A 13,866-nucleotide genomic window follows, 5' to 3' on the forward strand; every position below is an offset into this window, starting at 1 on the left:
AGCATTGCGCCCGTACGAAACTTGGGCGGGTCGCTAGTTACTTATAAACTGAGACAATTGTTGAATCGCATTTATTTTATTTTGTAAAAAAGATTTCAAAATGTTGGCATTACTAGCTGTGACAAATAAGCGTTCCACTTATAAAATTCACCCTCAACACCCGTGGCATTTTTATGTTAGTAGAACGGCAATTTCAGCGATCATGCGTGGGCGTTAGCGTTGTGGGCCTTAGGTGGAACGCGCCCAATATCAAAAGTGTCAAAGGTGTCAACTTGTCAAGTACATGTTATGTGTTTTCACCGTCGGAATTATAAGTTTAACGGCTTAACTTTAAAAAAAAATTAGTGTTAATAATATGTCTCCTGAAGAAACTATAGAAAAATTCAAACTCTTAGGTTTAAGTGAACAAAAGGCTAAAGAAACTTTAAAAAATGCCAACGTAACAAAGTTTCTACTGGCCGCATTGAATGAGGTTAGGAAAGAAAATTGTTAAAATAAAGTCTTCATTTGTGCTATCAACTATAAATTTTCTTTATTTAATGACAATATTACCTTATAGATAGACTTACAGAAAATACCCAATGGAGCAGGATTACTGATTTACCACCTAGCAACTAAGATCAAGCCCCAAATCGGCGATAAACTTTCATTTGTTTGTAAGTACATTATCGACGGAAAATTAGATTCGACGTTGAGAATCGATGCTGCATTAGAATATTTATTAAGTCATGTCAATGAATCTAAAGTAGACATAAATGAATTTGAAAATGCTTGTGGAGTTGGAGTGGTTGTTTCACCTGAACAGGTTGAACAAGCCGTAGAAAAGCATATGGCAAAGTTTAAACAAGAACTTATTGAAAAGAGGTATCGGTTTAATTCAGGAATCATAATGCAGGCAGTAAGAGCTGACTTAAAATGGGCTGATGGAAAAGCTATTAAAAATGAGGTTGATATACAGGTGACTAATAATTATTACTCCATATTTTATTAATATACCTAAGTATTATAATAGGTAATAATATAAGTATTAAATATTATAATAAAAATTATATTTAAAAAGTATGTTTGAGATAGTAATACATACATTATGTGTATTTCATCGCTGGTTGTGTCAATATTTACACAAATGTTGAAAATTGAATGAAAGTGTAATTTATATGGAAATTGCTAAAGGTGCTACTTTACACATATTTTAAATAATATTGAAGCCAAAAAAATGTTTTCATATTTGTCTGTCGTGTATTGTTATGGACTTGGGAGTGTCCTGGGGTAATTTTTATCACAAAATCAACACAATTCCTTCAGGACAGTAGATTAAAGTATCACAATGTATTAAGTTGTAATTAATTAATGGATAATATTTAAAACTTAAACACTGATATTATTTAAAACTCCAAGTCACTTGAATCCCTATAATAAAAAGAATCCTTTAAATGTCTTGTTCATTTTAAGGTGATTATAGGTACGCAAATTACAATTAGTATTTAATATATTTTTAACAGATCTTGGACTTGCTAGGGCCAAAAACAGAAGCTGACTTAGCTCCAGTTCCTAAGGCCGAAAAGAAAACAAAAGGTGATGTCAATAAAAAGGTGAAAAAGGAAGAACCACAAGGTATATAAGTAAATAAATATCTTTAATTAGCTGTACCCTATGTACGTTACTATGCTATTTCTTTTTGGTAGTACCAACTCAAAAACTTCTGGGCTCATGCACTACACTTTGCTGAAGATAATGACATGATAAAATGCATAATTTAGATTCTATATAGGACATACAGACAAACATTCATTTTTATATATATAGATATACACAAACGGTTGTCTGTTCCTAAAGTAGCCCATTTAATGCTTGTGTTTTAGGTAACATCTAACTGATATAGGTAATTTTTTTAACTAATTTGTTTATTATGCAGCAAATGAAACCTCAGACGTCACAGAATCAAGTGGAGACATTGGTGGAGCAGTGAGTATACCAGAATTAATGAAAAAGTTACAATTTCATGCTCCTGGAGAAAATTATAAGAGTGATGGCTATGTCGTCACACCCAACACTAAAAAGCTTTTAGAAGAACATCTCAAAATTACATCTGGCAAAGTAAGAACAAGATTTCCTCCAGAACCTAATGGAATCCTCCACATAGGACATGCTAAAGCCATTAATATTAACTTTGGCTATGCTGCGGCACATGATGGTGTTTGTTTCTTGAGATATGATGATACAAACCCTGAAAAAGAAGAAGAGAAATTCTTTGTTGCTATCAAAGATATGGTAGAATGGTTAGGTATGAAACATTTATTTTAATACTAGATAATTATAAATTTATAAATGTAAATATGTGTCTGCTAAATTTTATTTAATTGTATTTAGGTTACAAGCCTTACAAGGTAACACATTCCTCTGATTATTTTGATCAGTTGTATGAATGGGCTGTAAAATTAATCAAGAAAGATCTTGCTTATATTTGTCATCAAAAATCAGAAGAGATAAAAGGTTTCAATCCACCTCCTTCTCCTTGGAGGAATAGACCGATTGAAGAGAGTTTACAATTGTTTGAGGTATGTCATTTAAAGGATTAAATTGTGTGTAAATATTATTAACTGTTCTGTTGTAGAGGTGCAAGTAGTTACCTTAGAGATGATATGTAAATATTTCTTTCTGGTCTGATTGTATAACCTCGTGGCTATCTCCACCATGCTCATAAAACACATAAAACAGTCAATCCCAGTAGTCATGACAACTACTCGAAATCAATTTTTACTTATGATAGGAAACAGTATGTAAAGGTCTCTTCACCAACACGGAGAGGAGACATCATAAAGTAATTATATTATAATTTAAATTATAAACACTGATCCTGAATATTTCTTTGTTCTTTTAAGGATATGAAAAATGGCAAAATTGATGAAGGCGAGGCCACTCTAAGAATGAAAATAACTCTCGAAGAGGGTAAGCAAGACCCTGTAGCATATAGGATCAAGTTCAAACCACATCACCGAACAGGCAACAAGTGGTGTATATATCCTACTTATGACTACACTCACTGTCTCTGTGATAGTATTGAGCATATCACCCACTCTTTGTGCACTAAAGAGTTTCAATCAAGGAGGTGAGTTGGTCTTTTATTGTATTCTTGTTTAATTTTCTCTTTAAAAAATAATAATTTAAAAAGCAATTCTTAAATTAGGTTGAAAAAAAAAAATCCCAAACAAAATGTCTAGTCTCCATTTAAAAGACTATCAAAGACAACATTTGAAGTAAACTGGTTTGTAATAGGCATATTTTTTTTAAATATACTAATTTAAAAAAAATTATTAGGAATTGAACTTATTCACTTAATTTAAAAGGAATTAAATTGATTTTTAACTTTAGTAGACGTTTCTGAAAAATTTTATTATATAATTCTTTTATAGGTCTTCATACTACTGGCTCTGCAATGTTCTTGACATATACTGCCCGGTGCAGTGGGAATATGGAAGGTTAAATGTCAACTACACAGTTGTTTCTAAAAGGAAAATTGGAAAACTTATTGAACATGGAATAGTTAATGGTGATTATTTTAATATTTAATTTAGTTAGTAATCTATATTATTATAAATTTTCTCTACCAATAGTTCAGTACTAATTGTGACAGCTCATTTATTCTTACATTCCTAGCAATTTGTACCAATGTAGACAGTGTTCGATTTCTAATTTAGTAGCACACTAACTGTGTTCCTTTAAATAAGGGATTCTATAGATGTAGCTGTAGTTCTGTAGTACTTTTAAATTTGACTTTGTTTAAATATAAAAGCTACTTTGATAGACTCGTTCCGCATGATACCTTTCGAGAGCGCGTAAGCACGGCTACAATTTACAATGAAAAACATTCTACGAGAAAAAGAATTCGTTTCCATATGCGGTTATTTAGTTGTATGCACACTTTTTCGACGTTTTTAGACGATTAGGTCAGCAAGGATTGTAGCTTCTGGTGCTGCAGGGGTCTTCTAAGGCGAGCCGTACCCTTGTTTGCCGCCCAGATTGTAACACAACATATGAGTATATGTGTATATTTGAATGTATGTAAGTGTGTAAGCATATGTATGTATGTATATATGTATGTATAATTTTTTATAATCTATTGCGATGTATTCTTATTTCTATAACAATTATTTGTACTCTTCCTAACCGCTTTTCTATGCGCTGTCCTATACCCAAAGGTTGTCTGGAAGAAATCGCTCTTTTAGCGATAAGACCGCCTTTGTACATCTTCCTCTAATTATACTACTTTTGTTTTGTATCTTTTAATGGTGTGCAATAAAGAATATTATTATTATTATTGTACGTATATGTATATAAAAGAAACTCGAGGCCAATGTAAGCGTTGGTTCCAGACTGGGACGACCCGCGGCTGCTCACGCTGCCGGCGCTGCGGCGGCGCGGCGTGCCCGCGGCGGCCGTCAACGCGTTCTGCGCGCGCCTGGGCGTCACGGGCGCGCTGGGCGCCGTCGACCCCTGCGCGCTGGACGCGGCCGCGCGGGACGCTCTCAACCTCACCGCGCCTAGGTACCCTAACGACACCCGCCCTCGCTCACTTTCAGCTAGACTTGGGTAACTCATGAGTGAGTGATACAAATGAAACATATCTTTTCAAGTGAGCTAGTCTCTCATCAGCTCACTTACGTTTCAAATATATCTCCAGCTCACTAGTCTTATGATTCATTTTCGAGAGACTGACGTACTGAGCGGGAGTAAACGAGACTGAGCTAGTGAGCCACTCGATCGGACGATGGCGTTTATCACGCGAAAGAGAGAGATAGATAGTTATGGCTCTGTATCTTTTCGATTCATATTTCACAAGGTCATAGACTCAATCGTCTTGCTTTGAACAAGCGAAAAAGTATTTTATTACGACAACATAAGGTTGCATTTTGGTTGCATTATAAAATTATTTCACTGAGCTAAATGAGCTGAAGAGCTAAATGAGTGATATATATCCTAAGATCAAAATGATATATATCTCTCTTTTCTTTTCAGTGATATAAACTTCGCATGGCTACTTTCAGCTCTTTAACTGAGGTAGGGCACAGCAGGAATTTCCCGCTCAAAATATGGAGCAGCCCGACTGGGGTAGTACCTCGACCTTACAGATCACAGCAAAATAATACTGTTTTCAAGCAGTATTGTGTTCCTGTTGGTGAGTAAGGTGACCAGAGTTCCTGGGGGGGGGGGGATTGGGGATTGGGTCGGCAACGCGCTTGCGATGCTTCTGGTGTTGCAGGTGTCTATAAGCTACGTTAATCGCTTACCCGAAAAAAAAGCCGATCGGTGGTAGGATAACCATCCAACTGCTGGCTTTGAAATACACAGGCCGAAGACGGGCAGCAGCATCTTCGGTGCGACAAAGCCAGTACTGCGGTCACCAACCCGCCTGCCCAGCGTGGTGACTATGGGCAAAACACATGAGTTCACGTTATTTTTGGCGTAAACTTGTGGAGGCCTATGTCCGGCAGTGGACTGTATAGGCTGTAATAATGATGATGATGAATCGCTTACCATCAGGTAAGCCGTACGCTTGTTTGCCGACCTAGTGACATAAAAAAAAACTCCCTAGCAGATATTACGTCACGAATGCTGCATTCTTATTTTTTTTTAATTTCGAAAGTAGAGATTAAATTGATGAGTTTTAAGAACGACGAGACGAGAGAGGGGTATCTGCCATTGTCATATCTCGTCACGCTAAGCAAATCCTCAAAAAAAAAAAGTGTTTTATGGACCAGCCTTTATACTGCTTATCCTGATGCCAGTTATCTATATAATTAAAAACGAATCGCTAAATATGTTGCTGAGCTTAAAACACGATTCAATTAACTTTTTTTTTAATTTTCTAATTCTTTGCATAAGGTTCTTACGGAAAGAGAAATTTAGAAAATTGCTCAGATATAAAAATGTGAAATCTAACGATTGCTTTCAAACAACGATACGCTTGGACAGAGATGCATAGAACAGCTCTCCTCTTGACGATGATACCCTCTTGATGATGATGATGGCATTTGCGAGTGGATATAAAATTTATGAAACCTCTTTAAATGTAGACAGTAATTAATAATAGATATGCAGAGCGCTGCACGTTTATTACGCGCATCATAATATTTTTGAAACTATTCTTTTTTTAAACATTTTTAATATTATATAAAAAATCAATCGTTCCAGCGGCGATCGAACCTGTATCTCCGACTCACCGTGTCGGTGTTCTAGCCAATTAAGCTATGAAACGATGTAGATGGTCCCCGCTGGAATGGTCGATTGTGTGGTACACAAAAAAATAAATAATATTTTTTTTTTCCTTAAAAGCCATTTCACAATTTTTCGCTCTGCTAGTTTAGGTAAATTTGGTTGCATCTTTATGCTACTTAGTATAGTGTGACAACCAAAAACCCATCTTGATCTTTTTATAATGTATAATAAAAGTTTCAAGTATGTTATTTAACAACAGTCAATAAATTTAAAATAAAAATTAAAAATCAATTTTATGAAACAAATTTTTTTTTAAATTGATTTAGTTTTTTGAGTTTACGAATGAATCTAATATTTACGATATGAATAAAATAGCATTTTATTATGCCACAGATAATCTGAGTGTGAACGTGAGTTGCATAGTTTTGGATGCAAGTAGACCATCAAATTTTGCCAGTTTTAATTTTTTTATAAACTCAATGACACCGACAAACATATTAATTAGCAAATAATAAGACAAACAGATTTAAATGCCTATTTGTATTGATAATGTAATAAAAAAAAAAATCAATTATACATTTGTTTACAGAAATTATTATTATATTATTTTACAGTAATTTTCGCATATTTTTTTTATTTTTATGAAAGTATCAAATGCGGTTTATCACACTATAACAACAGGCGTGCAGGGCGTGAGAGCGAAACAGACGGCTGCGCAGAATTTGGCGTGGACTTTAAAGAGCGCTGGCGCTCGACTGATTTACAGAGTTTGATGCGTGGTATTATATAGTCTTTTTATTTTTGATACAAAAGGTAGTAAAAATATTTAAATATATTAATTATTATTTTTATGTTCCTAAGTGATGTAAGTTTACTTTGGTGTAGATAATTCCTTAAAATTTCATTGTTTTCTAAAAAAATATCGCTTTTAAAATTGTACTTATTTGGAAAATATTTGTATATTTAAAATTTTATTACGGATTAACGGAGATACAAATGGAAAAAAATCTGTATTATGTATCAACAAAAACATATTCCACATATACCATATTTTTTTATACAGTTTTAAGGTAGCGGTTATAGGAAAATAGGACTTCAAATTATACATTTCGACCGTTTACCCAGGGAGGCGGCTGATGAAAAGGTTAATAATTTTGTAGACACAATATAAATCATAATTCTGATCCATTATCTTACTACCGTAAAGGTTGCTCTATTATATTTCAAAAATATAAATTATATTATTGCATCCAATACTGAGATTAACGACGTCAAAATATTACAATTTTGCGAATTGTTACCGAATATTGTGAAATGGCTCTTAATTAATTGACTTTATCATGAAAAGTTTAAAAATTGGATCAATCCTCCGTTTCTTAATACATCACTAGCAAACTCGTCAATTTTGCTGTGCTACTTTTTAAACTATTCTTTTTTTTCTTTATTGATCAGATTTCAAAATGTCAAAGGAAGTTTAAAATGGCATATCAGAACGAAACTTACAAATTCAGACTAGGCTGTATGGATTATAGTCCTTTGCCTTTCCCTATTGGGGATAAATTTTAAAACAACTTAAAATGGCATAAGTCCTCCTTTTATTAACATTACGATATCATCGTTATGGTGTTAATGAATAACCTCGACCAACAAACATTAGTATACTTAACACAACCTTGTATCAATTTTTTTTAGATGTAGATATTTTGCTCTAAGCTCCAAAATAAACAGTAACCGATTTTTCTTCTTGTCTTACTTTTTTTCCAATTATACAACTAATGTGTAGTGTAAAAAGTAGTGTCATTGATCTGATATTGATTTTTATTTTCTAGAGTTATGGTTGTTCTTGAGCCGTTAAAAATTACGATCACCAATTTTGAAAGTGGAAAACCGATTATTGTCCAAGTACCAGACTTTCCGAATGAACCAGAAAAAGGCTCTCACAACGTAGTTTTAGATAAAGTTCTGTTTATTGAAGCGGCCGATTTTAAGGAGCAACCAGAAAAGGGCTATCGACGTCTTACACCAACTCAAACTGTGGGCTTACGTCATGCTGGATATGTATTAAAGGTTTGTTTTTCTTTTCTTTTCTAGACTTCTATTTCAAACTCATCTGCGGATAGTACCTACGAAAACATGGGAAATTTCGCTTTTATCTTTTAAAAGTGTGTAGAAATTTTAATTTATTATGCAACCTTGATATTTTTTTAAAAAATATTTTTAAGGATTTACGAGTGTACAAGGTTTTTTTGCTTCGTTCAATTGACTGACAACTAATAAAACGAACTGATTAGATTTAATTAGTATATTTAATTTGGATATTGTGATTCCGTTGTCATCGAACTTAGACTTTCGACTAGCCCGTTGGCGCAGTTTGTAGGGGCCCTGCTTTCTGTGCCGCGGGTTCCGGGTTCGATTCCCGCCTGAGTCTGGGTGTAATATTTGTATTTATATATTTGTATATATATATTTATAATATATAGTTATAACAGTAGGCTGTTACCTGTAACACAAGCATTAAGCTGCTTACTACAGGAACAGACGACCGTGTGTGTATGTTATAAGATATTTATTTATAATTATTATTGAAACACAAATTTAGAAATATGTATTATGTTGCAATTTTGTATTGATTTTATTGATTTGTTTTGTAACCATGCTAAAAACAAATAATCGCTACTAAAACTTAATTTACCATTAGCAGATAATTTGATCTCCTAAATACTTCCCCTCCTCTATTCTCCCCCTATTCCCCTCTTCTATTTGAAGGAACTCTCAAAACTCGTCATTTATAAAATTTAGACGCGATGTTTAAAAATGTGTTTAACAATTTTGCCAATTTTCAAAAAATGTTTGGGGTATACAATTTAGTCATCAATTTATGCACAGGTATCAAAAGTAATCAAAAACAGTGCAGGCCAAGTTAGTGAGTTAGAATGCACTGCGGAATCGACCGAATCAGCAGTTAAGCCAAAAGCGTTCGTACATTGGGTGTCACAGCCTGTGTCTGTGGAAATTCGTCTATACGAGCCATTGTAAGTTCATTGCTGAATGAAAAACATATAATTCTTACGTTTTTCTAATTATAAACTTTTGTTAATAATTATTTATCTATTTACAAATCTGTATTGCACATTAACATTTTCTACCAGGTAACCTTGGTTGAAAGAAAGTAATAGTGAACAAGAGCAATGTAATGATACATTATATTATAATATCTATGTAAAAAATAATAATAATATTGTAATTGTTATAGTGATAATCTAAAAATTATTAAATAAAAAAAATATTCATTTGCTGACGTAAAATGTGCTCTATAAATTACATTTTTCAATTTTTATGTAGCACATAACTTGATAGAATATCACGTTATGGCAAATTGTAACAATAAAGTTAATTTAGCAACATGCTGCTCTTAATAAAAAATAATTTTATAATAAATTTATAAAACTACTTTTGATACAGTTATGTTATTATTTCCCGTAGATTCAAACATAAGAATCCTGAAGACCCGAGTGAGGTTCCAGGCGGTTTTATAACCGATTGTCGTGAGGACACGTTGAAGGTCGTATACGCGTACGCAGATCGTTCCATCAAAGGTGCCAAAGTGTATGAAAAGTTTCAATTCGAGCGCATCGGCTTTTTCTCAGTCGATCCAGATACCTCGTCTACAAACGTATGTATTGCTTGAATTTTTGTTTTCTTTCATTTTTCATTTTTGTTCCCCGACGCAAAAGGAGGGCGATTATATAAACAGTGTATGTGGGACACATTTTTAAAAAAGGTTGGGAAACAAGCTTATGGCTCACCTGATGGTAAGCAAATACCGTAGCTTATAGACGTCAGCGACACCAGAAGCAACGCAAACGCGTTACCGACCATACCCCCAATTCACCCCAGGAGCTCTGGTCACTTGTTTAGCTGTGATCTTTTCTGAAGGGTCGAGGTAAATCCCTGGTCGGTTGCTCCAGATTTTGAGCAGTATATTTCCTGCTGTGCCCTACCTATAGACATGTTTAAATAATATAATTACTCTGAAAATAAAATATAAAAAAGTATGTTTTGCCCTAAAATATCTAGCTTGTAAAAATATCTAGTGTGCACACACTGAATTTATAAAATTAGTCTAAACGATATAATACACTGAAAAAAATAATAGGGCACGCGCAGTAGGTACCTATGTATTTATGTAGATATTCTTTATTTCCTGCATGTAACAATAAAACTTTTTTTTTTAAGTTTGCACATCGTGAAATCGTAATTATTTTAAGGACGTATTTAATAGGTACCGTTATATTATTAGTCCTCTTTGTTTATATTTCTTATTGAAACTAAAAAAAAAACTTTTTTTCAGATCGTCTTTAATAGAACAGTTTCTCTTAAAGAAGACGCCGGAAAATAATCTTTTCAATCTCATTTTAAATGTTTTTTACAAAAAAAATCAGAAATTATAACATATTATATTTATTTATACAATAAATAATTTATTAAAAATATTTTTGTATTATTTTTAACCGACTTCAAAAAAAGGAGGAGGTTACTCAATTCGACCGTATATATTTTTATTTTTTTTATGTATGTTCGGAGATAACTTCTTCGTTTATGAACCGATTTTGATAATTCTTTTTTTGTTGGAAAGGAGATATTCATAGTTTGGTACCATGATAAGGAAACCAGGATCTGATAATGGGATCCCAGAGAAATCGAGGGAAACTTTCAAAAATCGTAAGGGTGACTAGTAAATTTAATCATGTTTTCATTAAGTACTATAAAGCACTACTATTTAATAAAGGTCTGGAGTCGATCTGATGATGGAGAAGAAAGATAGTCGAGGGAAATCTTCAACAATTTATAGCAATTACCTCCTTTTTGAACTTAATTCGTTTCTATTGATCAGAACTTTGCACCTGTATGAGTTATAAGTGCCATTACAGTCTGATGATGGAGACAAAAGTTAGTCGAGGGAACTCTTTAACGATTTATAGCAATTACCTGCTGTTTGAACTTAATTCGTTTCTATTGATGAGAACTTTGCATATATATGAGTTATAAGTGCCATTTCAGTCTGATGATGGAGACGAAAGATAGTCAAGGGTACTCTTCAACGACTTATAGCAATTACCTGCTGTTTGAACTTAATTCGTTTCTATTGATGAGAACTTTGCACCTATATGAGTTACAAGTGCCATTAAAGTCTGATGATGGAGACGAAAGATAGTCGAGGGAACTTTTCAACGATTTATAGCAATTACCTGCTGTGTGATCATCTGTGTCGCAGGACCAGGTTTGATGATGGAGCCCATAAGCACTCGGGGGAATTTCTCAACAATTTACAGAAGTTACCTTTTGCTGTTTGACGACCGCTTTGATATAATGGTGCATATGCCGTGTCAGCGGCGCCTAAACACCGACGGTTGCGGGTTCTATTCCCGCTCAGAGTGGATATTTATGTTTATACAAATATTTATTTTCGGTCTAGTTGTTAATCCTTGTGGTTCTCCCAACCTAGCTTCGGAGAACACGCTAGGCTGTGAGTCCCGGTTGTTATTACGTACCAGGTGTATATAGCGAACTTTACTCATAGTATGTCGACGCGTTAGCGCAGCGGTCACAGCACCGACTGTTGCGCTGGCGTTAGTGGGTTCAATCCCCGCGTATGACAGACATTTGTATTGGCCATATAGATGTTTGTCATGATCTGGGTGTTTGTGCTTGTGTATTGTGTATGTTTCCGAACCCCCGACATAAGAGAAAAAGCATCCTTGTTAGGTCTACCCATCACTAAAAATTGTAAAATAAAATAATTTTTAACAAAAAAAAAAACCGACTTCAAAAAGGAAACTAAAAAGTGAAAAATAAAAATTTACTTAGTACAAAGTAATTCGTATTTTGATTTAGTTAATCAGAAATGATTAAATAAATATTTTATAATTTTTAAGTTGGTGCCAAGTAAATACTACAACAACCTGGCTACAATAACAAATACAAACAACACACTTACAACAAACAAGTACAAAAAATATTATTAGATATGTCAAAACAATAACAGAATAATAACAGTATTCAAGTATTTGACTGTTGTCAATGAAACAAATTATGAAAGAAAACTGAATACAACTTACGAGTAGATACTAGAGTAGTTATTGTTTTACTTGGCACCGACTTCAAAATTATAAAATATTTATTTAATCATTTCTGATTAACTAAATCAAAATACGAATTACTTTGTACTAAGTAAATTTTTATTTTTCACTTTTTAGTTTCCTTTTTGAAGTCGGTTTTTTTTTTGTTAAAAATTATTATTTAAACAATAAAATCTTGGAATAATTAAAAAAAAAAAAAGCGAGTGTGCTTTAGACCACACGACTGAAGTAAAGCTTACGAAACGTAACTCCCATTCTATCTTCATTAACTTATATATCCCTCTTAACCGTCCGGTCGCCTTGCTCGATAACACTTTTCGTAAGGCTCTCGTCACGCTTTCACCAGCTTACTCTCCCAATCAAGCGTGCGTAAAGAAGTTTTACTTCAAAACTTACGAAACGTAACTCGCTCTCTATCTTCACTAACTTATATCTCCCTCTCAACTTCCGTTCGCATCGCCCAATCACACCTTTCGTAACGCTCTTATCACGCATTCATAAGTTTTACTTCAAAAGTTAAGGTAGTAACGTAGTTCAATTATAACCACTATATATAGATATATAGTGGTTATAATTTTACTTAAGAAGAGCGGGATGTCCTGACACAGGTAAAACACTTAAAAGGATGTCCCAACAACGGTATCATGTTATGTAAACGTTTTTCTAAATAAATAATTTTTATTTATTTTAAATTTTATTTGTAAGTGTACAAAGTGATTGGTATAAAATCTCGCAGTCAACCTTTATGACACATAAAAACGCCTGTGTACAAGTATTTGTCGTTAGCGTAGATATTGAGTTAAGTAATCTATACAAATAAATAAAATTTGAGTGTCTGTTTGTAATATTAAAATAACCGCTTTATACTTAATGCATCTGGATACACGGTATATATACCAAAATAACATTTTTTTACAATATTTGTCTGTCTGTCTGGCTGTTTGTTCCAGCTAATCGAATTAATGCAAACTGAACAATAACTTTTTTGTTAAATTCCACGTGGACGAAGTCGCGGGCACAGCTAGTCGTCAAATATAATTGTGGACATGGTACTTGTGTAATGCCTGTGTTTCCGGACCCTCGACACGGGGTAAGAATCCAAGTCAGGGCCGTTGAGTGTGAGGTGTTTATTATTTTCTTTATTGTAATTTACGCGCAGTAGCCACCAGTACCCAAATCAATGTTCATCTTCCTGCATCTCATAAACTATACGTCCAAACAACATAAAATTTAAGGCAAAGATTGTCTTCGTAAAATGATATTTATGATGAAGTAACTTTTATTGATTAAAAACAATATACCATACTTAATATTATAATAATGCTTAAAATTGTAATAATTTTAAGACACAAATACCATACCACGATTATTATTATTATTGAATACTTTATAGCAAATCGAAATATGGAATTCTTTAGCAGAGACATAGGTATATGGTGTTACCGACTTTTTAAACCTACTAAGCACTGCTTACATTTCATTAACGTATCACTTATTTACCAAAATGCCA

At 33.4% G+C, this 13,866-nt stretch overlaps 1 protein-coding gene across 1 annotated transcript; it reads left to right on the forward strand.

Annotated features, from left to right (window-relative positions):
- The first annotated feature begins 253 nt into the window (after nucleotides 1-253).
- On the forward strand, nucleotides 254-10,701 carry LOC123670153 (probable glutamine--tRNA ligase). The gene is made up of 12 exons (XM_045603661.1): nucleotides 254-472; nucleotides 560-958; nucleotides 1,503-1,614; nucleotides 1,916-2,284; nucleotides 2,371-2,558; nucleotides 2,883-3,109; nucleotides 3,414-3,550; nucleotides 4,374-4,545; nucleotides 8,046-8,283; nucleotides 9,103-9,248; nucleotides 9,700-9,889; nucleotides 10,568-10,701. The coding sequence occupies exons 1-12, from the start codon at nucleotides 356-358 to the stop codon at nucleotides 10,613-10,615; spliced, it is 2,343 nt and encodes a 780-aa protein (XP_045459617.1). The 5' UTR covers nucleotides 254-355; the 3' UTR covers nucleotides 10,616-10,701.
- The last annotated feature ends 3,165 nt before the right edge of the window (nucleotides 10,702-13,866 follow it).

Source organism: Melitaea cinxia, chromosome 4 (genome assembly GCF_905220565.1).
Source record: "Melitaea cinxia chromosome 4, ilMelCinx1.1, whole genome shotgun sequence".
Taxonomy (NCBI): Eukaryota; Metazoa; Arthropoda; class Insecta; order Lepidoptera; family Nymphalidae; genus Melitaea; species Melitaea cinxia.

What these genes read in the sequence shown, in the direction of transcription:
- LOC123670153 (XM_045603661.1), top strand. Translation starts at nt 356, where the DNA reads ATGTCTCCTGAAGAAACTATAGAAAAATTCAAACTCTTAGGTTTAAGT. An exon ending in AAAATGAGGTTGATATACAG is followed by an intron (nt 959 to 1,502) that starts GTGACTAATAAT and finishes TATTTTTAACAG; the next exon opens with ATCTTGGACTTGCTAGGGCC. An exon ending in AGAGTTTACAATTGTTTGAG is followed by an intron (nt 2,559 to 2,882) that starts GTATGTCATTTA and finishes TGTTCTTTTAAG; the next exon opens with GATATGAAAAATGGCAAAAT.